The sequence below is a fragment of the Protopterus annectens genome, chromosome 6.part0 (genome assembly GCF_019279795.1).
Source record: "Protopterus annectens isolate FY-2018-M chromosome 6.part0, PAN1.0, whole genome shotgun sequence".
NCBI classification, from domain to species: domain Eukaryota; kingdom Metazoa; phylum Chordata; order Ceratodontiformes; family Protopteridae; genus Protopterus; species Protopterus annectens.
In genome coordinates this window covers 472705454-472727773 of record NC_056737.1, presented here as the reverse complement: position 1 = coordinate 472727773, position 22320 = coordinate 472705454, and the positions used below count along the sequence as shown (strand labels likewise).

The 22320-nt window shown below is 44.8% G+C and overlaps 1 protein-coding gene across 1 annotated transcript in view; it reads left to right on the top strand.

The window, feature by feature from the left end:
* The window catches only part of INO80 (INO80 complex ATPase subunit), a 2478170-nt gene that overhangs the window by 1277090 nt on the left and 1178760 nt on the right, over positions 1–22320 (top strand). The window contains exon 14 of the mRNA XM_044074204.1: positions 8558–8767. Within this exon, the coding sequence (XP_043930139.1) occupies positions 8558–8767 (210 nt within the window). The remainder of the gene's footprint in view (positions 1–8557; positions 8768–22320) is intronic.

Below are 22320 nucleotides of genomic sequence, written 5' to 3'. Positions count from 1 at the left end.
TGACTGCAGCTGTATGCACGATGAACATAGTACAGTTTTGTACCTACCATAAATGTAGATGTTCGACTGCTAATACAGCTGGAGTCCAGGTTTCCCTCCCTCCTTCCCCTCTTGGGGCAGGCCTAACGGCTAACACCTCCTCATACAACCTGATTAGGGTATTCTTTTATGGTGTATTTGCTTGCAACTACTGTTGTCTGATTATATTGCATTGCATTATTACATAATTTTATGTATTGCCTTCCTTCTGGGGCACCTGACATCTGGGGCAAGAAAAACTGAAGAAAATGGCGTCGGCTGGATCTTTTATACCCCTGCCGCACTGACGTCAGGGAGGAAGCGACGACAACCGACGCTGGACCTAGACTTTGGAATTCGGCCGACCGAGGACCCGCCTGACGGCAGGAAAACCCATCTGTTATGACTGCAGCTGTATTAGCACGCGAACATCTACATTTATGGTAGGTACAAAACTGTACTTTCTTCATGTTTCACTGTTGCAGTCATCACACTTGGGTTGATTCCCAAAGCTGCTGAAAAGGGTGGAGGCAGTCAAGAAGACTGGGGACTGGCTTGGATGCCCTGCAAGAGTGCAGTGGAAAAGCCTGCCCTGGATTTGGAGAAGATAGGCAGGTGGTAATGCTTGGTGAAGGTATGAACAGAAGTCAATGTTGCAGCCACCAGGATGTCCCTGGTGGGTACCCCTCTGAGAAAAGCTGCAGAGGTGGAGGTTGTCTTGGTGGAATGCGTCCGGACCCCCTTTGGGGGCGGTTTCCCATGCTGTTTGTAGCAGAAATGGATGCAGTGTACTATCCATTTAGAGATTGATTGTTTGGATATGGGCTTGCCCTCTGCCCCTGCTGCGAAGGTGACTAGTAATTGGTCAGTTTTTCTGAAAGATTTAGTCCTATCCAGATAAAATCTGAGCTGTCTGTGCACATCTAGAGAGTGCAGAATCCTTTCACCCTTGTTTTGTGGGTTAGGAAAAAAGGTGGGCAAATGAATGGATTGGTTGAGAGCCACACTTGACACCACTTTAGGCATGAAGGATGGGTTAGTCCTGGGGGAGACCCTGTCAGCATGGAAAATGATGAAGGGCTCTACAGCCATGAGTGCTTGTAGCTCTGAAACTCTTCTAGCTGAAGTGATGGCCAGAAGCAAGGCTGTTTTCCAAGAGACAAATTTTAACTCTGCTGCAGGCTCAAAGGGAGGTAGGGTGAGCTTTTCCAACACAAAGTTAAGTCCCAAGCTGGGGTAGGAGCTCTTCTAGGTGGCCTTAAGTTGTTAGCCCCTCTTAGGAACTGTTTGATGAGAGGGTGTGAGAAGAGAGGTGGCTCTGTGCTGTAATGAGCAGAGATGGCAGAGGCATGAATTTTAATAGAAGAGAAGGATAGGCCCCTGTGTAATAGGTCTGCTAGGTAATCCAGGATGAGAGGTAGGGAGGGCTGTGCTGTTTCAGCTCCCTTAGTCTGGATCCAGGTGCAAAACCTTTTCCACTTCTCAGCATAGGATTTCCTAGTGTTGGGGCATCTGGCCTCATGTATAACATCTAGGACTTGTTTGCTTAGGCTGGCAGCTTGGGAAAAGGTCAGGGAATATGCCAGGCTGCCAGGTTCAGGGTCTGCAATTGTGGATGCATGAATTCTCCATTCTTCTGGGTCTGGAGAGTTGGGATCTGAGGTAGGTGCCATGATGGCAGGGGTGACAGGTTGCGCAGCAGTGGATACCAATGCTGGCATGGCCAGTCTGGGGCAGTCAAGATTGCCCTTGGTTTTTCCTCCCTTATTTTGAGCAGTACCCTTGAGATGAGTGGTAAAGGGGGAAATGCATAGATTGAGGGCTTACCCATTGGAAGGATAGAGCATCCACTTTCCAGGCCTTGCTGTGAGGTTCCCTGGTGCAGAATTTGCTGAGCTGATGATTGGAGTGGGAGACAGAGGTTTACCTTCGGGGTGCCCCATTTCTGGGTTACAAGGCTGAAGGTTTTGTGGTCTAGCAGGTTTCTGCTTAAGTTGTCTGCCAGAGAGTTTAGGGAGCCTGGCAGGAATTGTGCTAGCAGGTGTATTTGCATGGCTGAGGCCGTTTGACAAATGGTCATGGCGAGCCTGCAAAAAGGATAAGAGTGAGTCCCTCGCTACTTGTTGATATACCACATCACTGTGGTGGTGTCTGTTTTGATCACTAGAAGCCCCGAGGAGAGTAAGGGTCTGAAAGCTGTCAGGGAGTGCTGAACAGCTAGCATGTCTTTTTGGTTGATGTGCAGATGTATTTGATTTGGGCTCCAATGACCCTGAAAGCATCTGCCGTCCATGTGTGCACCCCAGGCATAGTCTGATGCGTCTGTGGTGAGGGTCTGGGTGGCGTGGGGTTGTGCGAATGGAAGTCCCTTGTTGTGGTTGCATGCTGCTGCCCACCAAAAAAAATCTTTCCTTAGACAGGGTATCATAGGTATGATAGTTTCCAGGTCTTGAGAGTGTTGACACCAAAGGCTTTTTAGGTACCATTGTAGTTTCGTCATATGCAGTCTGGCATATGGAATGAGTAGAATGCAGGAGGCCATGAACCCTAGAGCTTGCAGGATTTTCCTTGCGGATAACTGGGTTCTGGTGGCTAGTTGAGAGAAGTAGCCTGTCAGGTAGGTTTGTTTTTCTGGAGTAAGGAATGCCATCTGGGATGCTCTGTCCAGGCTTGCTTCCAGGAATGCATTTTTTTGCGTGGGGACTGATTTTGATTTATTTGTGTTGATAGTAGGGAGGTCAGTAGGCCCTTTACAAAGGTCAAGTGCTCTAACAGCTTTTCCTGACTGTCTGTCTGAATCAGGCAATTGTCTAAGTAAGGGTAAATCTGAATATTTCTTTGTGTGCAGAATGCAATGGCTGGAGCCAAGCATTTTGTGAAAACTCTGGGAGCAGTGGATAAGCCAAAGGGAAGTGCTGAGAACTGAAAGTGCATAGATCCTGCCCTGAAAAGTAGATATTTCCTGCAAGATTCCCTGATTGGGATGTGGATGTAGGCCTGTTTTAGGTCTAGGGTGGCTAACCAAGCATCCTTGGAAAGCATAGGAAGAAGCTGCTGGAAGGTGAGCATTTTGAATTTTGCTATCGCCAGAAAGGTGTTTAGAATGGATAGATCGAGGGTTGGGCGCCAGGTACCCTCTTTTCTTGGTACTAGGAAGAGTCTGAAATCGAAACCTTTGCTTATTTGGTTTGTAGGAACATGCTGTATTGCCCTCATGGAGAGCAGGGAAAGGACTTGCTTTTTGGCCTCTGCCCACTGGTTAGAAGGGAGATCTGGGAACCCTTTTGGGGTTGACAGAGTGTGGAAATAAAATTTGTATCCCTGGGACACTATGTTGAGGATCCATTTGGTCACTGGTAATAGAGGCCCAGCTGTTTGCGTGGAAGGAGAGTTTTCCTCTTAGGGGCACAAGCAGGTGGGCAGAGGTAAGGGGTGGAGGTGTAAAGTCATTGTGAGTTCTTACCATAAGGGGGTGGCTTAGCACTCCCTGTTTTGGAAGAGGAGGAACTCCATTGCTTTGATCTCTGCATTCCCTGGGATGGCTGTCTTGGGGGGGGGGTCTGCTTCCCCTGGGTCTGGGCTGAGCTGGACTGGAGGGGGCTGGAAAGGACCAGTGCTTGGAGGGGCAATGCCTACTGAACCTCGGAGGCTGGACCTGTAAAAAGCCTTTAACTGTCCGCATAGATTTAGCTTTTTCTTCCACCTTTTTAAGACCTCTTCTGCCTTGGTGCCAAACACATTGTCTTTGTTCAGTGGTGCGTCCAATAATTTTGATTTGACATGGTCTCGCAAGGTCTGCTCCTTAAGCCAAGCATGCCTTCTAAGGACAGAACCAGTGACTGCTGCCCTGCAAGATGCTTCTAGGGCATCAAAGCCACATTGCAAGGTGTGCTTAGTAACTTGGCTTGTAGAATGCATAAGCTCTTGCAATTCTTTATTTTCTGCACAAGCAGGAAAGGAATATATTTTTTGTTTGAGGAGTTCCATAGTGTGCTGCTGCTATTTCAGCATGTGGAACTGGCAATTTAGTGCTCTAATAGCAAGAGTTGCAGAGGTGTATACTTTTTTACCCCATCTGTCTAAAGCTCGGGACTCCCTGTCTGAGGGAGTGGGATTCTTAGCTAAGGTCATTTGAATTCCTTTAGGTCCTTGGGAGATGACCTCTGGGTCAGCAGTAGGATTTTTGAAAAGGAATTTGTGAGAGTCAGGGACTCTAGTACCTGTCAGGCTTCCTGGGAGAAGGAGGAAGGGTGTCAGGAGTCAAACTGGATTCCATAAAAACATCATTCACAACATCCAGGACAGGCGGAATGGCTAAAGGTCTGTGCTGTGGTAAATCTAAGAATTCCCTGAGTATTTTTTTGACTGAGGGTAGTCCTGACATTCCCATTGGAAATGCTTCCTTAAAGTATGCAGGGTTTCACCAAATGAAACATCCTCTGGAGGAGAGGCAGAAGGAATGGATCCCTCTGCATCAGAATCCTCATAAGCAGAGAGAGGTTGGATGTCTTCATATTCAGAAACCTCAAATTCATTGGACTTCTGTTGAGATAAAACTACTGGGGGCAAGTCTTTTTTTCTTTTGGAAGGGGTAGCCTCGCTCCCCCTAATAAGCATAATAAGGTCTTCCGCCATTTTAAGCATTTGAGATTGAGGCATGGAAGCAGGTGCCTGAGCTTGGATCATCGTTTTTTAAGCTTAGTTCGTACCCTAGGCCTTAAAAACTCAGTAGTTTTAGAAAGAACTGAAGACGCAAAAGAAGTCGTCGGTTTGTGACGAGTAGCGGTTGTACGAAGAAATTCCTCGGAAGCCAGTGCCTGCTCAGCTGCTCTGGACCCATCCAAGGTAGATACATCCGCAGGATCCTTAGTCGAAGAAGAGTCTTGCGGCATATCGGATCTGAAACGTTCTGTGGCGGCCTGAAAATCCACATGCGGCGGCAGTGGGTGGCGAGCACCTCACTGCACCTCACTGAGAGGGCTGGCGAGCTTAACGGAAGGTTGTGTTGGCAGTTTGGACCTGTGCAGTCTGTCTCTATCTTTATCCTTACATTTTTTCAGAAGATCAACAAGTAGTCAAATGCTTACTGAAGCCATATTGGAATACAAGGAACTCAGAGCGAAAAAATGTAGCTACAGTAAGGGCCTGATGACATATAGTTCTGGTTGAACAAAAGCACACAACAAACAGGAAGGGATCATGGGTCTGGGCCTAAACAGGTGACACAGTAAGAATGTGTAAGTCTCGTGTGGTATTTCTTTCCAAAGGCGAGACGATTGTTAACTTTTTCTGCCATCGGTTAGAGCAAGAAAAAGATCCATGGATACACAATTTAGCTCCTTAGACTCAACTTCAGAAATGAAAAAACTTCGGGTAGCGGCCGGCGCGGCACGCTTACGCGAACTGCTTGCTTCAGGCTCCTCGGCAAGAAAGATTGACATGCTTGGCTGCCTGCCTGATTTTATACTCTGACGACTTGACATAAGTCCTGAAAGTGACAGCAACCAACACAGAAATACTAAGCCTCTGTATTTGGGCCGACTGAGGGCTACGGCAGGGTAACCCAAGTGTGATGACTGCAACAGTGAAACATGAAGAACATCTTGAATATATTATTTTAGCCTAATTATTTGTTTGTTATATATTTGTGAAAACATTCAAGAGTGCAGATGGAACAAATAGTTAAGAAAATATGCAGGGTATGGCATGGATAATGGAAAACACAAAAGAATGACAGAAGTACATTTTATGAAAAAAAATTATGCAAGGTGAATTTAAGACAGGTGGAAGAAAAAAGTTGTTTAAAAAATGAAATAAATGTTGGGATGAGCATAGATAGCCTGAGGAAAAGGGGTATAATAGAGGAAGCATGAGATAGCCTGGAGAGAAAAGTGGTATTAATAGAAGCTGAAGAAAATTTCAAGATGTTTGACTGTATAGAGTTCTCGTGGAGATTGTAGACAAGTTCCTCTAAAAAGAAGAATCTCCTTAAATTATTTAGTAAAGTTAAACCCCCTCTTCTCAAGGATAATATCAAACACACAAAAAACACTCTCAGGTTCACTAAAGGCCCACGCCCATTTAACTGCTGAATATGTGTAGACAGCTCAGATATGCGGTCGAACCAAAGACTTAAGGACTCAGAGCAACCCTTCGTTTCCTTCAAGCTAAGGAAACCAGACTTGCTCGTATTTAATCTAACATGCTTCAAGTAATTGGTTAACTGTATTGCTTTTGTTATGACTATTGTAAAAAAAAAAAAACATTTCAAACAAGTGAGGGCTTATTCAGCTGGGATAGCTGAGATTGAGGCATGGAAGCAGGTGCCTGAGCTTGGATCATCGTTTTTTTAGGCTTAGTTCGTACCCTAGGCCTTAAAAACTCAGTAGTTTTAGAAAGAACTGAAGACGCAAAAGAAGTCGTCGGTTTGTGACGAGTAGCGGTTGTACGAAGAAATTCCTCGGAAGCCAGTGCCTGCTCAGCTGCTCTGGACCTATCCAAGGTAGATACATCCGCAGGATCCTTAGTCGAAGAAGAGTCTTGCGGCATATCGGACTACGAAAGGGTCTCTGTAGCGGCCTGTGAATCCACAGAAGCGGGCATCAGTGGCTGCGAGAGCACCTCACTGAGGACCGGAGAACTGGCGACTAGCTTAACGGAAGCGTTGTTGGCAGTTTTGGACCTGTGCAGTCTGTCTCTATCTTTATCCTTACATTTTTTTCAGAAGATCAGTAGTCAAATGGCTTACTGAAGCCATATTGGAATACAAGGAACTCAGAGCGAAAAAATGTAGCTACAGTAAGGGCCTGATGACATATAGTTCTGGCGTTGAACAAAGCACAAACGTGACAGCAAGGGATGTCATGGTCTGGGCCTAAACAGGTGACACAGTAAGAATGTAAGTCTCGGTGTGGTATTTTCTTTCCAAAGGCGAGACGATTGTTAACTTTTTCTGCCATCGGTTAGAGCAAGAAAAAAGGATCCCCAATGGGGTACTTAGCTTAGAAGACTTCAACTTCAGTTCGGAAATGAAAACTCGGGTAGCGGCCGGCCGGCACTCGTGCGAACTGCTTCTGCTTCAGGCTCCTCGGCAAGAAAGACTGATGTAATGGCTTTGGCTGCCTGATTTTATACCTCTGACGACTTGACATAAGTCCTGAAGTGACAGCAACCAACACAGAAATACTAAGCCTCTGGTATTTGGGCCGACTGAGGGCTACCCCTGGCAGGGTAACCCAAGTGTGATGACTGCAACAGTGAAACATGAAGAACATCTTGAATATATTATTTTAGCCTAATTATTTGTTTGTTATATATTTGTGAAAACATTCAAGAGTGCAGATGGAACAAATAGTTAAGAAAATATGCAGGGGTATGGCATGGATAATGGAAAACACAAAAGAATGACAGAAGTACATTTTATGAAAAAAAAATTATGCAAGGTGAATTTAAGACAGGTGGAAGAAAAAAAAGTTGTTTAAAAAAAAAATGAAATAAATGTTGGGGATGAAGCATGAGATAGCCTGGAAGAGAAAGTGGGTATTAATAGAAGCTGAAGAAAATTTCAAGATGTTTGACTGTATAGAGTTCTCGTGGAGATTGTAGACAAGTTCCTCTAAAAAAGAAGAATCTCCTTAAATTATTTAGTAAAGTTAAACCCCCTCTTCTCAAGGATAATATCAAACACACAAAAAAACCCACTGACGAACACTCTCAGGTTCACTAAAGGAGCCCACGAACTGCTGAATATGTGTAGACAGCTCAGATATGCGGTCGAACCAAAGACTTAAGGACTCAGAGCAACCCTTCGTTTCCTTCAAGCTAAGGAAACCAGACTTGCTCGTATTTAATCTAACATGCTTCAAGTAATTGGTTAACTGTATTGCTTTTGTTATGACTATTGTAAAAAAAAAAAAACATTTCAAACAAGTGAGGGCTTATTCAGCTGGGATAGCTGCTGCTAAAGCAGTCTGTGAAGCAAATATTAGGATCACCATACGTATATTTTTTCCATAACCATTATAAAGCTGGATTCTTTTTCTAGGAGTATTTTTTTTCTGCAGTCCTGCAAGGATGCAACACACTATCTTATTTATTGTTTATTTACTGTTTCTTTACCTGATAGGTGGGCTGGTCTGTTGAAACTCTTCAGCCACAACCAAGGCATAGAGAGCAAAGACAGGCAGTAACTAACAAAAGGTAACAATGCAAGTTAAAATACTAAACACATTGTCAGTAGAGGATGGAAACCTTCTTTATACAGCAGAAGATAGAAACATTTTTAGATCAAATGATTGAGAATAGTATAAGATTCGAAGTTTGCAGTACATTAAAAGATTTCATAGCTTCCCTACCCTATGACACTCTCTATGGAACTTTTTGCTTTATTACTTACTCTTCAGATATAATGACATCTAGTATTACAGACAGTTAGAAGATACCTCTTATTGGCATATTTCTGTCTTGTTCCTAGTTATTCAAAGTCAGGTGCACTGTTGGTTAATTCGTATGCATTGCTTTTCTTTCCATTTTAATGCAGACCAAATCATTTGATGAAGATGCCAAGGAAAGTCGATCTGCAGCACTTAGAGCAGCCAGTGAATCTGGGACGGGCTTTGGAGAGAGCTACAGTCTGGCAAATCCATCCATCTGTGCTGGTGAAGACATACCACAACCTACTATATTTTGTGGCAAGTTGAAAGGCTATCAGCTGAAAGGCATGAACTGGTTGGCTAATTTGTACGAGCAGGTATGCTAGAAATGTACAGTTTTTCACAATTATTGCAAATGCTTTTGGAATAGAGGCTTAGACATAAAAGGTGTTGGATGTTTAAAGCTAGTGGTGGGGGGTAAATGTAAGACTGTGATGGCAGAGTACAGTGTTGCAGCATAAGGTGAGTTTCTCATGTCTTCAACAAAGCAATTGAGTTAGCACCAGTATTGCCTTTGTTAAGTCTCACATGTTCATTGTGTTACACTGCTGCAGTCATCACACTTGGGTTATCCTGCCGTCAGGCAGTCCCGCAGTCGGCCAGAGTTCCAAAGTCTTGGTCCGGCGTCGGTTGCTGTCACTTCTTCCCTGACATCAGTGCGCCAGGGGTATCTAAAAGGCATGCAGCGCCATTTTCTTCAGTCTTTCTTGCCGCGCGGTGCCTGAAGCAGAAGCAGTTCGTAAGTGCCGGTCGGCCGACTCCTGAGATTTTCAAATTGAATTTCAGACCAAAGTCTTCAATAAAGCTAAGTACCCCGTTGGGGATCCTTTTCTTGCCTCAGTCCGATGTCAGAAAAAGTTAACAATTGCATTTCTTGTGGGAAGCAAATACCTCATAAGGACTTTCATTCTTATTGTATTCCTTGCCTAGGCCCAGATCACGATGTCACAGGTTGTCGGTTTTGTGCTAGGTTTAACAAACTAACTATTAAATGTCCGTTTGATTTCGCCCAACATTATTTTGGTAGGAAATTTAATTATACCATGCCGTCGGAGCAACAGACGACCGGAATGCATAAAAAATGCAAAGATAAGGACAGGCAGCCGAGACCCAAACCAGACTCCAAGGCCTCTGCTAGGCCAGTCACCGGTTCTCTGGTTTTCATTGAGGCGCCTACGCAGTCCCTGATGACCGCTGATTTAGAACCCCAGGTGGCATCCGATTCCCAAGCAGAGATTGCTAGGCCTCCACAACCTGTACCTTTAGGCCCTTCCAACTCCATGGCTGAAGGAGATTCCGGTGCAGGTGAAACGCCTTCAGTTGCAGAAGGTGTCTTCAGACCGACTACACTCACTATTAAATCCTATGCAAAGCTGAAAACCCCTTTAAAAACAAAGAAGACTGTACAGCAGTCTCCAGTACAAGGCCCCATGCCTAAGAAACAGATGCTTAAGATGGCTGAAGATTTAATTACCCTAATCAGGGGTTCCCATCCCCCTCCTGATAAAAGACCAAGACAGGAGGAGGACTACGCTTCCTCTGACCAGGTTTCAATTTCCTCAGATTCTTCTGAGGAACAGTAATATTCTTTTCCCCCTTATGAAGACTCTGATGCTGAAGAGTCTATCCCTTCAGCATCTCCCCAGAAGACTACTCTTTTGGGGAAACTTTACATACCATGAGGGAACATTTCCACTGGGAAGGCCAGGATTACTCTGATTCTAAGAAAAGGCTCCGAGAGTTCCTTTTACTACCCCAGCACAGACCACTTGCTATTCCACCCATGTTAGACATTGTGGATGATGTTTATTCAGAATCTAGCCTTAACCCGGATTCACTACCTCCTGCACCAGCCAAATCAGACAGATACTACAGAGTCCCTGACTCACACAAATTCCTATATAAAAGCCCTGTTGCTGACCCAGAAACCATTTCCCAGGGTCCCAAAGGGGTGAAGGCCTCTATTGCTAAAAATCCTGTACCCTCTGAAAGGGATTCTAGAGCACTAGACAGATGGGAAAAGAAAGTATATACCTCAGCTACTCTAGCTATGAGGGCCTTAAATTGCCAGTTTCACATGCTGAAATATCAACAATATTTCACAAAAGACAAATGGGTCCTAAATATTGTATCTCAAGGATACAGATTCCACTTTCACACTTTACCAAGGATAAAAGGAATGCCAAACCTGCCACCAAATCAATGGGCAGAGGCTCAAAAGCAAATTTCAGCTCTCATGCACATGAGAGCCATTCAGCAGGTTCCTACACAGGAGCAAGGACAAGGATTTTACTCAAGACTCTTTCTAGTTCCCCGAAAGGACAAAGCCTGGAGACCCATTCTGGACCTCTCAATTCTAAACACATATCTGGAAGTACCCAAATTCAAGATGCTAACACTACAGCAACTTCTTCCCATGCTGGGCAAGAAGGCTTGGCTAGTAACGTTGGACCTCAATGAGGCATACCTGCATGTCCCTATCAGACGAAATTGCAGAAGATACCTCCAATTTATAGCAGGTTCAACCCATTACCAATTCTCTGCACTGCCCTTTGGCTTATCTACTGCGCCCAGGGTCTTCACAAAATGCCTGGCACCAGTAATTGCATACTGCAGACATAGAGAAATTCAAATATATCCATACCTGGATGACTGCCTTATTCAAGCAGAAAGCAAGGACATTATTTTAAAGCATCTGGCGTTTGTCAAAAACCTATTAAGTTGCCTAGGGTACACAGTAAATGAAAAGAAGTCAAAACTAGTGCCCTCACAAGACATGATATTCCTGGGTGCCAGCTTAAATCCAACGGCCCAGATGGCTTATCTCACACCAGACAAGCAAGGACAAATGACTCAATACTTCAAAATGATGGAAACAAAGACCCAACTCCCTGCAAGAAAAATTCTGCAAGCCTTGGGATTCATGGCGTGTTGCATACTACTAATACCATTTGCAAAACTGCATTTGAGGAAATTACAATGGTACCTGAAAAGCATATGGACTCAACACAGCCACAGCTTGGAAACAATAATTCCACTCATTCCCTGCCTTCAACAGGAGTTTCTATGGTGGGCTCAGGCATGTCACCTCAACAAGGGTCAGCCTTTTACCTTACCCACAGCCAGGCAAACTATAACAACAGATGCATCAGATTATGCCTGGGGAGCACACATGGCAGGACAGTGTATTCAGGGCAAATGGTCTGCAGATCAAAGGCATCTACATATCAATCAAAAAGAGATGCTAGTTGTACAAAATGCCCTAACAGCTTTCAAGGACCTCCTACATCCAGGACAACTCCTAATAAAGACGGACAACACCACAGTGATGTGGTACATAAACAAGCAAGGGGGCACACATTCCTAGCCCCTATGCAGGCAAGCAATGACCTTGTGGAACACAGCACTGACCTACCAAGTTCAACTACAAGCACAATTCCTGCCAGGAAAGAAAAACACATTGGCAGACGATCTAAGCAGAAACATCATAGATCCTCACGAGTGGAAACTAGATCCACAAGTATTCGCAATGATAACTCAAAAATGGGGGAGCCCAGACATAGATCTGTTTGCTTCCCCCCAAAACTACCAACTACGGAAATTCTGCACAAGGACATACCACACACTAGCTTGGAAAGTGGACGCCCTCTCATTCAGTTGGAAAACATTGACAGTGTATGCCTTTCCTCCAGTACCTCTTCTGGCAAAGGTGCTGCTGAAAGCCAGATTAGAGAGGCCACAAATGATACTCATTGCTCCAGACTGGCCACGCCAACACTGGTATCCAATACTAAGGAACATGGCTCAAGGCCCACCATGGATTTTACCTCCAATTCCTCACCTGCTCACTCAGCAAAACAATCAGATTCTACACAGCCAGCTCAAGACTTTAAATCTGGCTGCATGGCAAATTACCTAAACAACCAGTCAACACTTCTCTCTAAAACTGTGATGGATGTCATTCTGGAGGCCAGGAGGCCCAGCACCAGGAAAGCCTATTCAGACAAATGGAAAAGATTCTGCGCCTGGAACCAGGCTAAAGGCCAAAATCCCATTGTCCCAAATATTCCACAGATTCTTCAATATTTAACTGAGATGTTGCACAAAGGACTTTTCTTTTCATCTATTAAGATCCACACCTCAGCTATTTCAGCTCAATACAACACGGATCCTCCTATATTTTCACATCCATTACTAAGACAGTTCCTCAGAGGGGCTAAGAACATAAGACCGCCCCGGAGAGCACCAACACCAACTTGGGATCTCAATTTTGTTTTGGAAAAACTTACACTACCGCCCTATGAACCAGCTTTTACAGCTGATCTACAGTTTCTATCATGGAAAACTGCCCTGCTGCTAGCACAAAGAGTCTCAGAGCTACAGGCCCTAATGGCAGTGGAGCCTTTCATCATTTTTCATCAAAACAGAGTCGCTTTACGAACTAGCCCTTCCTTTATGCCAAAGGTGGTATCCAGTGTGGCCCTAAACCAAACCATTCATTTGCCTACCTTTTATCCAAACTCCCAGAACAAAGGGGAAAGGCTCTTACACTCTTTGGACATTCACAGGCAATTACTTTACTACTTGGATAAAACTAAGGCTTTCAGAAAATCTGACCAGCTCTTTGTATCCTATGCTGCAGGATCACAAGGAAATGCTGTCTCAAAACAGACCATTTCAAAATGGATAGGACAATGTATCCGTTTCTGCTACACACACCATGGGAAACCTGTACCTGGTAACATTAGGCCACATTCCACCAGGGCTACAGCAACATCAACAGCCTTCCTCAGAGGGGTACCAACCAAGGATATTTTGGAGGCTGCAACTTGGAGTTCAGTGCACACTTTCACCAAGCATTATCACTTACCTCTATACTCTAAAACCAGAGATGGCTTTGCCACTGCAGTTCTGCAGAGCCTACTAGCCTCTCCAAACCCTGATGTTCTTCGTCTTCCCTTGCTGCAGTCCTGACTATTGGGTATAGTCCGCGTCCCAGTCGGCCCGAATACCAGAGTATAAGGCTGACGTCGGTCATGGCGCCTTAGACTGACGTCAGTACGTCAGGGTACTAATGCGCATGACCGACGTCATTTCCTCAGTCTTTTTTGCCGCATGGTCCGATGCAGAAGCAATTTTGCGAGTGCAGGTTGGCGTTCTGAGATTTTCCGAAACCGGAGTTTCAGACCGAAACAGAGTTGGCTAAGTAACCCGTTAGAACATTTTGGTTTTTCTTGCCTCAATATTTAACGGATGTCAGAAAAAGTGAATAACTGTATTTCTTGTGGGAAGCAGATACCGCATAGGGATTATCATACATTGTGTATACCTTGTTTAGGGCCTGAGCACGGCGTTGTTGGTTGCCGCTCTTGTGCTAGATTTAACAAGCACTATTAAGAGGAGGCTTGATTGTGCTAGGTTAGTGTTTGGGAAGCGTTGCAATTATAATATGCCGTCGGATGCTCCGCCGCTTCATCCAAGAAGCGCAAGGACAAAACAGTGAAGCCTAGGGTGAGGAACCGCAGTCCCGGACGCGGTTCTTTAGAAGGCTCAGGGAGCCAGAGGTTTTGCCAGGAGTCTCTATGGAGTCTCAGGCAGATACTTTACTGTTACAGGATGTGCCCTCTCAGGAGGTAGGCCAGGCTGAGGGGCTTCTCAGGTAACTGTTCTTCCCTCTCTTCCCAAGGTAGTTAGGGCCTCTCCTTCTGTTGCCAAAGCTTCTTTTAGAGGTAGGCCAAGTTCAGCTTCTGTGGGGCTTCTCCTAGCATTTGGGCTCTGTGCCTAAGAAACATATGCTTAAAATGGCAGAAGATTTGATTACTCTGATTAGAGGTTCTATGCCTCCGCCTGATAAGAGGCCTAGGGTGGAACAGGAGTTTGATAGTTTTGAACAGTGTTCACAGGCTTCAGAGTCTTCTGTGGAAGACTTGCAAGAGTTTCCTACTTATTCTGATTCTGATGTGGATGATTCCACTCCTACAGCTTCTCCTCCTGAGGATTTTTCATTTTCAGAGACTCTTCACTCCATGAGGGAGCACTTTAAATGGGAAGGCCAGGATTACTCTGATTCCAGGAATAGGCTTAGGGAATTCTTGTTTTTACCCCAGCATAGGCCCTTAGCTATTCCTCCTGTGTTGAATGTGGTGGAGGATGTTTTTGCAGAGGCTTCCCTGAACCCTGACTCCTTGCCTCCTGCTCCTGTTAAGCCTGATAGGTATTATAGGGTGCCCGAAGCTCATAAGTATTTGTTTAAGAGTCCTAGGGCGGACCCAGAAACTGTTTCTCAGGGGCCTAAAGGTGTTAAAGCTTCTGTGGTTAAAAATCCTGTACCCTCTGATAAAGAGGCAAGGGCTTTGGATAGGTGGGGTAAGAAAGTATATACTTCTTCCACTCTAGCCATGAGGGCGTTGAATTGTCAGTTTCATATGTTGAAATATCAGAATTATCTCCTTTCACAATTGAAATCTAAGGTGGATGCTTTGGCGGAAGGTATTGAGTGTAAAGAATTGCTGGATTTGGTTCATGTGTCTGAACAAGTGGGTAAGCATTCTTTGCAGTGTGGTTTTGATGCTGTTCAGGCCTCCTCGAGGGTGGCTGCTACTAGTTCTGTTCTTCGCAGACATGCCTGGTTGAAGGATCAGAATTTAGCTGAGCATGTTAAGACTAGGATTTTGGATGCTCCTTTACAGTCTGATGTGTTGTTTGGACCGCCTGTGGAAGCAGTTTTAAAGAAAATGGAGGACAAAGCTAAGTCTATGCAGACTGTTAAAGATTTTTGCAGGTGCAGCCTCAAGTTTAGTAGAAATTGGCCTGCTAAGGGGTGGACATATCCTGCTTATGGTTCCCAGTCTAGGGGTAGGTCTAGACGTGGTAGGGGCAGGGCTCAAGGTTCGTTTAGGCCTAGATCAGACAGTTCACCTGCTCAGACTTCTGGTGAGGGCAGGGGTCAGTCCTTTCGTAAGCAGAACCAATGACCTGCCCTTTCAGCTGCCAGTGGATTCTCGTCTGGCAGCTCCTTTGGGAGGAAGATTGTCTCTTTTCAAAGAAAATTGGGATTTAATCACTCAAGACAGATGGGTGCTGGATATCATTCATCACGGTTACAGATTTTATTTCCACACAATGCCCCTTTCAAAGGCATGCCAGATGTTCCTCCTCCACAAAGAAAAGAGGCTCACAAGCAAGTTTCTCAGTTACTCCAGATAGGGGCCATTCAGCCAGTCCCTGTATCAGAAAGGGGCTTGGATTTTATTCTCGCCTGTTCCTAGTACCAAAGAAGGGGAACACGTGGAGACCAATTTTGGATTTATCTATCCTCAACACTTATCTGGACATTCCCAAGTTCAAGATGTTGACGTTACAGCAACTGTTACCTCTGCTGGGCAAGGATCACTGGATGGTAACTTTGGATCTCAAGGAAGCTTACCTTCATGTGCCTATAAGGCTAAGTTGCAGAAAGTATCTGCGGTTTCGAACTGGAGATTTTCATTATCAGTTCTCTGCATTGCCCTTTGGCTTATCTACTGCCCAGAGTATTCACAAAGGTTCTGGCTCCAGTGATAGCTTACTTCAGGCTTCAAGGCATTCAAATCTATCCTTACTTGGACGACTGCCTGATTCTGGCTCAAGAAAAGGAAGACCTTCTACAGCATCTGGAATATGTCATAGCAGTGCTAAGATGCCTAGGGTATTCTGTGAGCGAAATAAAGTCCAGTCTAGTACCCTCTCAAGACATGTGCTTTCTGGGTGTGAGACTGAATACAGCAGCCCAGATGGCCTTTTTAACCCCGGACAAACAAAGGAGTCTGTCACTTTACTTCCATCAACTATCTCATCAGTCCGTGCTGACTGCAAGGACAGTCCTTCAAGCATTAGGGTTCATGGCATCTTGTATTCTGGTGCTTCCCAATGCCAAACTGCATATGAGGAAGCTGCAATGGTATCTCAAAAATGTATGGACACAGCACTGCCAAGATTTGGACACTGTCATTCAAATAATACCTTGCCTTCAAAAGGAATTCTTGTGGTGGGCTCAGGAATGTCACCTAAACAAGGGACTCTCTGTGACCCGGCCAGAGGCAGTCAGATTTTAACGACAGATGCCTCGGACACTGCTTGGGGAGCTCATTTAAATGGAAAGTGGATACAAGACAAGTGGCCTGCCAGACTACAGCATCTACATATCAACATGAAGGAGATGTTAGCAGTCCAGTTTGCATTGATGGCTTTCAAGGAGTTACTTCTTCCAGGGCAGGTGTTGATTCTAACAGACAACACAACTGTCATGTGATACATCAACAAGCAAGGGGGAACACATTCTTATCCTCTATGCAGGCAAGCAATGATTTTATGGGAGACTGCGTTAAGCCTGCAACTAACTCTTCAGGCAAGGTTTCTGCCAGGAGCACAGAACTCCTAGCAGATGTATTAAGCAGACAAATCATGGATCCCCACGAGTGGAAACTGGATCTTCATGTATTTCAGAAATTGACAGTGTCATGGGGAACTCCAGACATAGATCTGTTCGCTTCTCCACTAAACCACCAGCTGCCAAAGTATTGCACAAAGGGGTTTCATCACACAGCTTGGAAAGTGGATGCTCTGTCTTTCAGTTGGAAAAACCTTCATGTCTATGCCTTTCCACCTCTGCCTCTTCTTCCAAAGGTATTATTAAAAGTCAGACAAGACAGGCCAAGGATGATTTTGATAGCTCCAGATTGGCCTCGGCAACACTGGTACCCACTTCTACGGAGTCTTGTAAAGAAGCCTCCATGGCCTTTACCTCTGATTCCTCATCTGTTATCTCAGAAGGACGGTCATCTGCTCAATGTCAAGCTTCAATCTCTTCATCTCACAGCCTGGCATATTCTGTGTTGAAGCACAGCAGGTCTCAGCTTCCTCAACAAGTTTTAAATGTGATTATGGAAGCTAGAAGGCCTAGTACTAGGAGAGTGTACGCAGAAAAATGGAAGAGATTTTTATTTTGGAGTACAGCAAAGAATTTGGAGATTTCAGAGCCTAATTTGAGTGTGGCTCTTCAATATCTTACTGAATTATTGGACAAAGGTTTGTCCTTCTCTTCCATAAAGATTCATGCTGCAGCAATTTCAGCTCACTATGATTGTGACCCACCTTTGTTTTCGCATCCTTTATTCAAGCAGTTTCTTAGAGGGCAAAGAATATCAGACCCCCGTAGAGCTCCTACTCCTGCTTGGGATCTCAATTTTGTGTTGGAAAAACTTACTCTACAACCTTTTGAGCCTGCAGCTACTGCTGAATTGAAATATTTATCATGGAAGACTGCTTTTCTGTTGGCTATTACTTCTGCAAGAAGGGTGTCTGAGTTGCAGGCCCTTATGGCAGTAGAGCCCTTTTTGATTTTCCATAAGGACAGGGTATCATTACGTACTAATCCTTCCTTTATGCCTAAGGTGGTTTCTAGTGTGGCTTTAAACCAAACTATTCATTTGCCTACGTTTTTTGCAGATCCTCAAAATAAAGGGGAAAAGATTTTGCACACTTTAGATGTACACAGGCAATTGCGTTATTATTTGAGCAGGACTAAGACTTTTAGGCAGTCTCAGCAGTTACTTGTTTCTTTTGCTTTGAGTTCACAGGGCAAGCCTGTGTCAAAACAAACTATTTCTAGGTGGATTGGCTTTTGCATTGCATTTTGTTATTCCCATCATGGCAAAGAGGTTCCAGCTGGGATTAGGCCTCATTCCACTAGGGCTACTGCCACTTCAACAGCATTTCTAAGGGGTGGCAACTAAGGATATTCTGGAAGCAGCTACTTGGAGTTCAGTGCATACTTTCTCTAGGCATTATCACCTGCCTATATACTCTAAGACTAGGGCTGGTTTTGCCACAGCTGTTTTACAAGGCATGTTGTCAGCTCCTGCTACTGTATAATTTGCCAGCCTCCCTTACCTCTGCTTTGGGATTCTACCCAATAGTCAGGACTGCAGCAAGGGAAGGCGAAGAACATAGTACAGTTTTGTACCTACCATAAATGTAGATGTTCGAGGATTCCCTTGCTGCAGTCCAATTTACCCTCCCTCCTTCCCTCTGTGTTTCGGGTGGTTGTGTAGGTGAGTTTACAAGCTTAAATTTTTGTATATATTGTTGTATATATTGTACATGTTTTTTGGTGCAGGTTGTTTTTGGGACTTGTCTTTTTGGGTCTTCTGACATCTGGGGCAAGAAAAGACTGAGGAAATGACGTCGGTCATGCGCATTAGTACCCTGACGTACTGACGTCAGTCTAAGGCGCCATGACCGACGTCAGCCTTATACTCTGGTATTCGGGCCGACTGGGACGCGGACTATACCCAATAGTCAGGACTGCAGCAAGGGAATCCTCGAACATCTACATTTATGGTAGGTACAAAACTGTACTTTTAGTTCCACCACCCATCCTTAGCTTTGGGATTCAACCCAAGTGTGATGACTGCAGCAGTGTAACACGATGAACATAGCACAGTTTTGTACCTACCATAAATGTAGATGTTTGAGTGTTTACACTGCTGCAGTCCAGGTCCCCCTCTCTCCATCCCCTCTGACCTAGCTGAACTTTGCTATACCTTTTCTATCCTGTACAACCTTTGTGGTGTATTTGCTTGTAACTGAAGGTATTCCTTTTATTCCTTTTACATGTTTTATTAGCAATATGTATTGCCTACGTATTTGGGGGCACCTGACATCTGGGGCAAGAAAAACTGAAGAAAATGGCGTTGGATGCCTCTTATATACCCCTGGCGCACTGACATCAGGGAAGAAGCGACAGCAACCGGACCAAGACTTTGGAACTCTGGCCAACTGCGGGACCGCCTGACGACAGGATAACCCAAGTGTGATGACTGCAGCAGTGTGAACACTCGAACATCTACATTTATGGTAGGTACAAAACTGTACTTTTGTAATGTTGAGCTATTCTTGTCAGTAGTACAGAAATATTTAGGTACAATCTTTGTAGTTATTCAAGACAGCAACAGTGTCCCAAAAAGTAACCCCAAAAACTAAAATAATGCTAATATTGAGAAGGCAGCTGTTGTTAACCAGGGGTTTTAGAAAGGCAAGCTTCTTAGGTGACAGCAGGCTCTTTGACTGATGTCAGGTCTGATCTCTGGAAGACTGTTGTTGTGATTTTGCTCATCTTTGAATTTTTTCCTGATTTTTCTAGTGGTGGGGAAAACGATGGAAAAATAAGTAAGCCAGTGAAAAAATGACTTGGATATCATTCTTCATTGTGTGCCCTCATGTAACTAAGAGTTGTGGGGCCACTGTTGAACATCCTGCATATCCGCAAAACAAACTAGAATCACATGATGTCCTTCTATTCCTATGTTGAAGTATTCTTACTGTGGGATTTCCTGCCTCAGGCAACCCGATGTTGGCTCCTATACAAAATCTTAAGCCTGGATGCTGTAGTTGTGTGGGATGTTACACATAGGGCCATAAACCAGGGACCTTAAATGTGACATCTGCATGTACAGACCTCAGAACTTTTCAGCCACAGACGACGTCACATTGTTCACTTCGCTCCTACTCTAGAAGATTTCTAAAAAGCTAAGTACCCCATTGAAGAAACCTTATGTTCTTTTTGCTTGAGCTTGATTAGCTGTATTTTATATTAGCTGATGTCACCTAAAAAGGGCAACTGCCGTTGTGGGCATCAGATACCACATAAGGATACCCACGACTGTTGCATCTGTTGTCTTGGAAAGGAACACTATCATACTGCATGTTCCATTTGCCAATCCTTCGAACCAAAGACCCTCCGCAGCCATCTGGCTGCACTAAATCTATATGTAGAGAACCAATGTCTCAAAAGCTTGCACTTAGAATGGGCACAGAATTGGCTGCTTTGACTGAACCACTGCAGAAAAAAGCCTAAAGTTTCCAGGCCTACTTCCGTTGCCTCTCCGCCATCAGACATCTCGTCAGCTTCCGATGTAGGAGTTGAGGGACATCCAACAGAACCGACTACTTCGACAGCTCCCACCGAGGAAGCCACTTCAAAAGTTGCGGCCTGCATGTCCACGGGGATAGCCCAGAAGTCAGTTTCTACTGACGTCAAGGGGAACCAGAAACAGTCGGTCAGCCTTCGGAGACTCCTATTCCTGGGATTCAAGCTTCTGAACCTAGGCCTTCTCCCAAATCTATGCCGGCTAAACATAAACAGAAAACTAAACATCTGACTCCTACCCCTGAAGGAATCCCTGACTGGCAATCTTTTACTAACTATTTGATGCAGGCCCACAGGCTCTACTCCCTGCACTATATCTGTGCTCAGCCCAAGGCCTGCCTCTGTCATTTCTCTTCCTTTGCAGACTACCCAAGAAGGAGAAGAGGGATTAGAACCTTACTACTCTTCTTTTGAAGAGTCCATTTCTTAGGCATCCCAGATTGCCTCCCCTTTAGAATGTTATTCACCAGATGAGGAATCTATTGAAGGGGACTCGCCACCAGAGGAAATTACCTTTGGTGAAACAATATATAAGATGAAAGAGTACTTTAAATGGGATACTACCCAGATGACTGACACCCAGAGGAGGTATTTTGAACTCCTTCAAGTGGAATCTCCCTCCCCATCAGCCATCTCACCAGTCTTATCTGCCTATCTGGATGCTTTTACCTCTGCATCCAAAAACCCAGACTCTCAACCACCAGCACCTAAAAGACCAGACAGGTTTTATAAGGTTTCTGATGACCAAAAATTCTTAGTTAAACCCCCACCTTGGCAGACCCTAAAGTCATTGCTGTCTCTCCAGACAAGCAATCCAGACTTATTCCCTCTGCATCTCTTTTGCCTACTGATAAAGACAGCAAAACCATGGACAGGATTGGTAAAAAAGTGTACACCTCTTCCACCGTGGCCTTCTGTGCTATAAATTACCAGACTCACATGGTTAAATATGCACTGGACCTTGTCTGTCAAGCAACTAACCTCCTGACTGCCCTCCCAAAGCAGACATAACATCTAAATTGTCTCTGGCTTCACAGGTTGCCAGACATTCAATTAGGTGCAGTTATGATGCTGCAGAGGCCTCTGCTAGGTCAGCAGCTTCTGCTTCCATCCTCTGGAGATACTCCTGGCTGCACCTACAACCTCTGCCTGAAGACTTTAAAACTAAGATTATCGATGCCCTCTTAGACCATAACTTTTTGTTTGGAAAACAGTCTGCAGAACTTTTTAAAATCTGCAGCAGAAAAGCAAGGAACTGCAGGACATCAAGCATTTGCTTGTGTCCCCTATTCCAAAGTATTACAGGAACTACCCTGCAAAAACCTCATTTGTCAGGAGAACTCCTTCCTCTGCCACCCCTTCATCCTCCAGGCACAGGAGGGGAACCAGAAGGCAAACATTCTCCAGACCTGCTGCCTCTCAACCAAGTCCTAGACAGTCCTTTCAGGAGAGAAATGCACCCAACAATGCGTGACTGCCTTGCCCATCTGCCTTTGTCAGCCCGCCTATCCCACTGTTTACCCATCTGGAAAACCATCACTTCAGACCAGTGGGTACTGAGTACCATCCAAAAAAGCCCATCCCTAAGCTCATTCCCTTTCCCCACAAAAATCAAATCGACCTCCTGCCACAAATTCTTCGACGTCCAAAAAGTAGGAACAGTAGAACCTGTTCCTCCCAGGCAAGAAGGAAAAGGATTTTACTCAACTCTTTCTGGTCCCCATAAAGGATGGTCCTTGGAGACCTATACTGGATTTAATGTGGGCCTTTCTCCCACAGGAAAAGGTCCACTCCCACTCCACTCACTTTCAAAACCTTTTACTGGAATCCCAGATTACTGCAAGACAATTCCTGCAACTCCTGGGCCTTATGGCAGCTACCATTATTCTCATGCTTCACTTG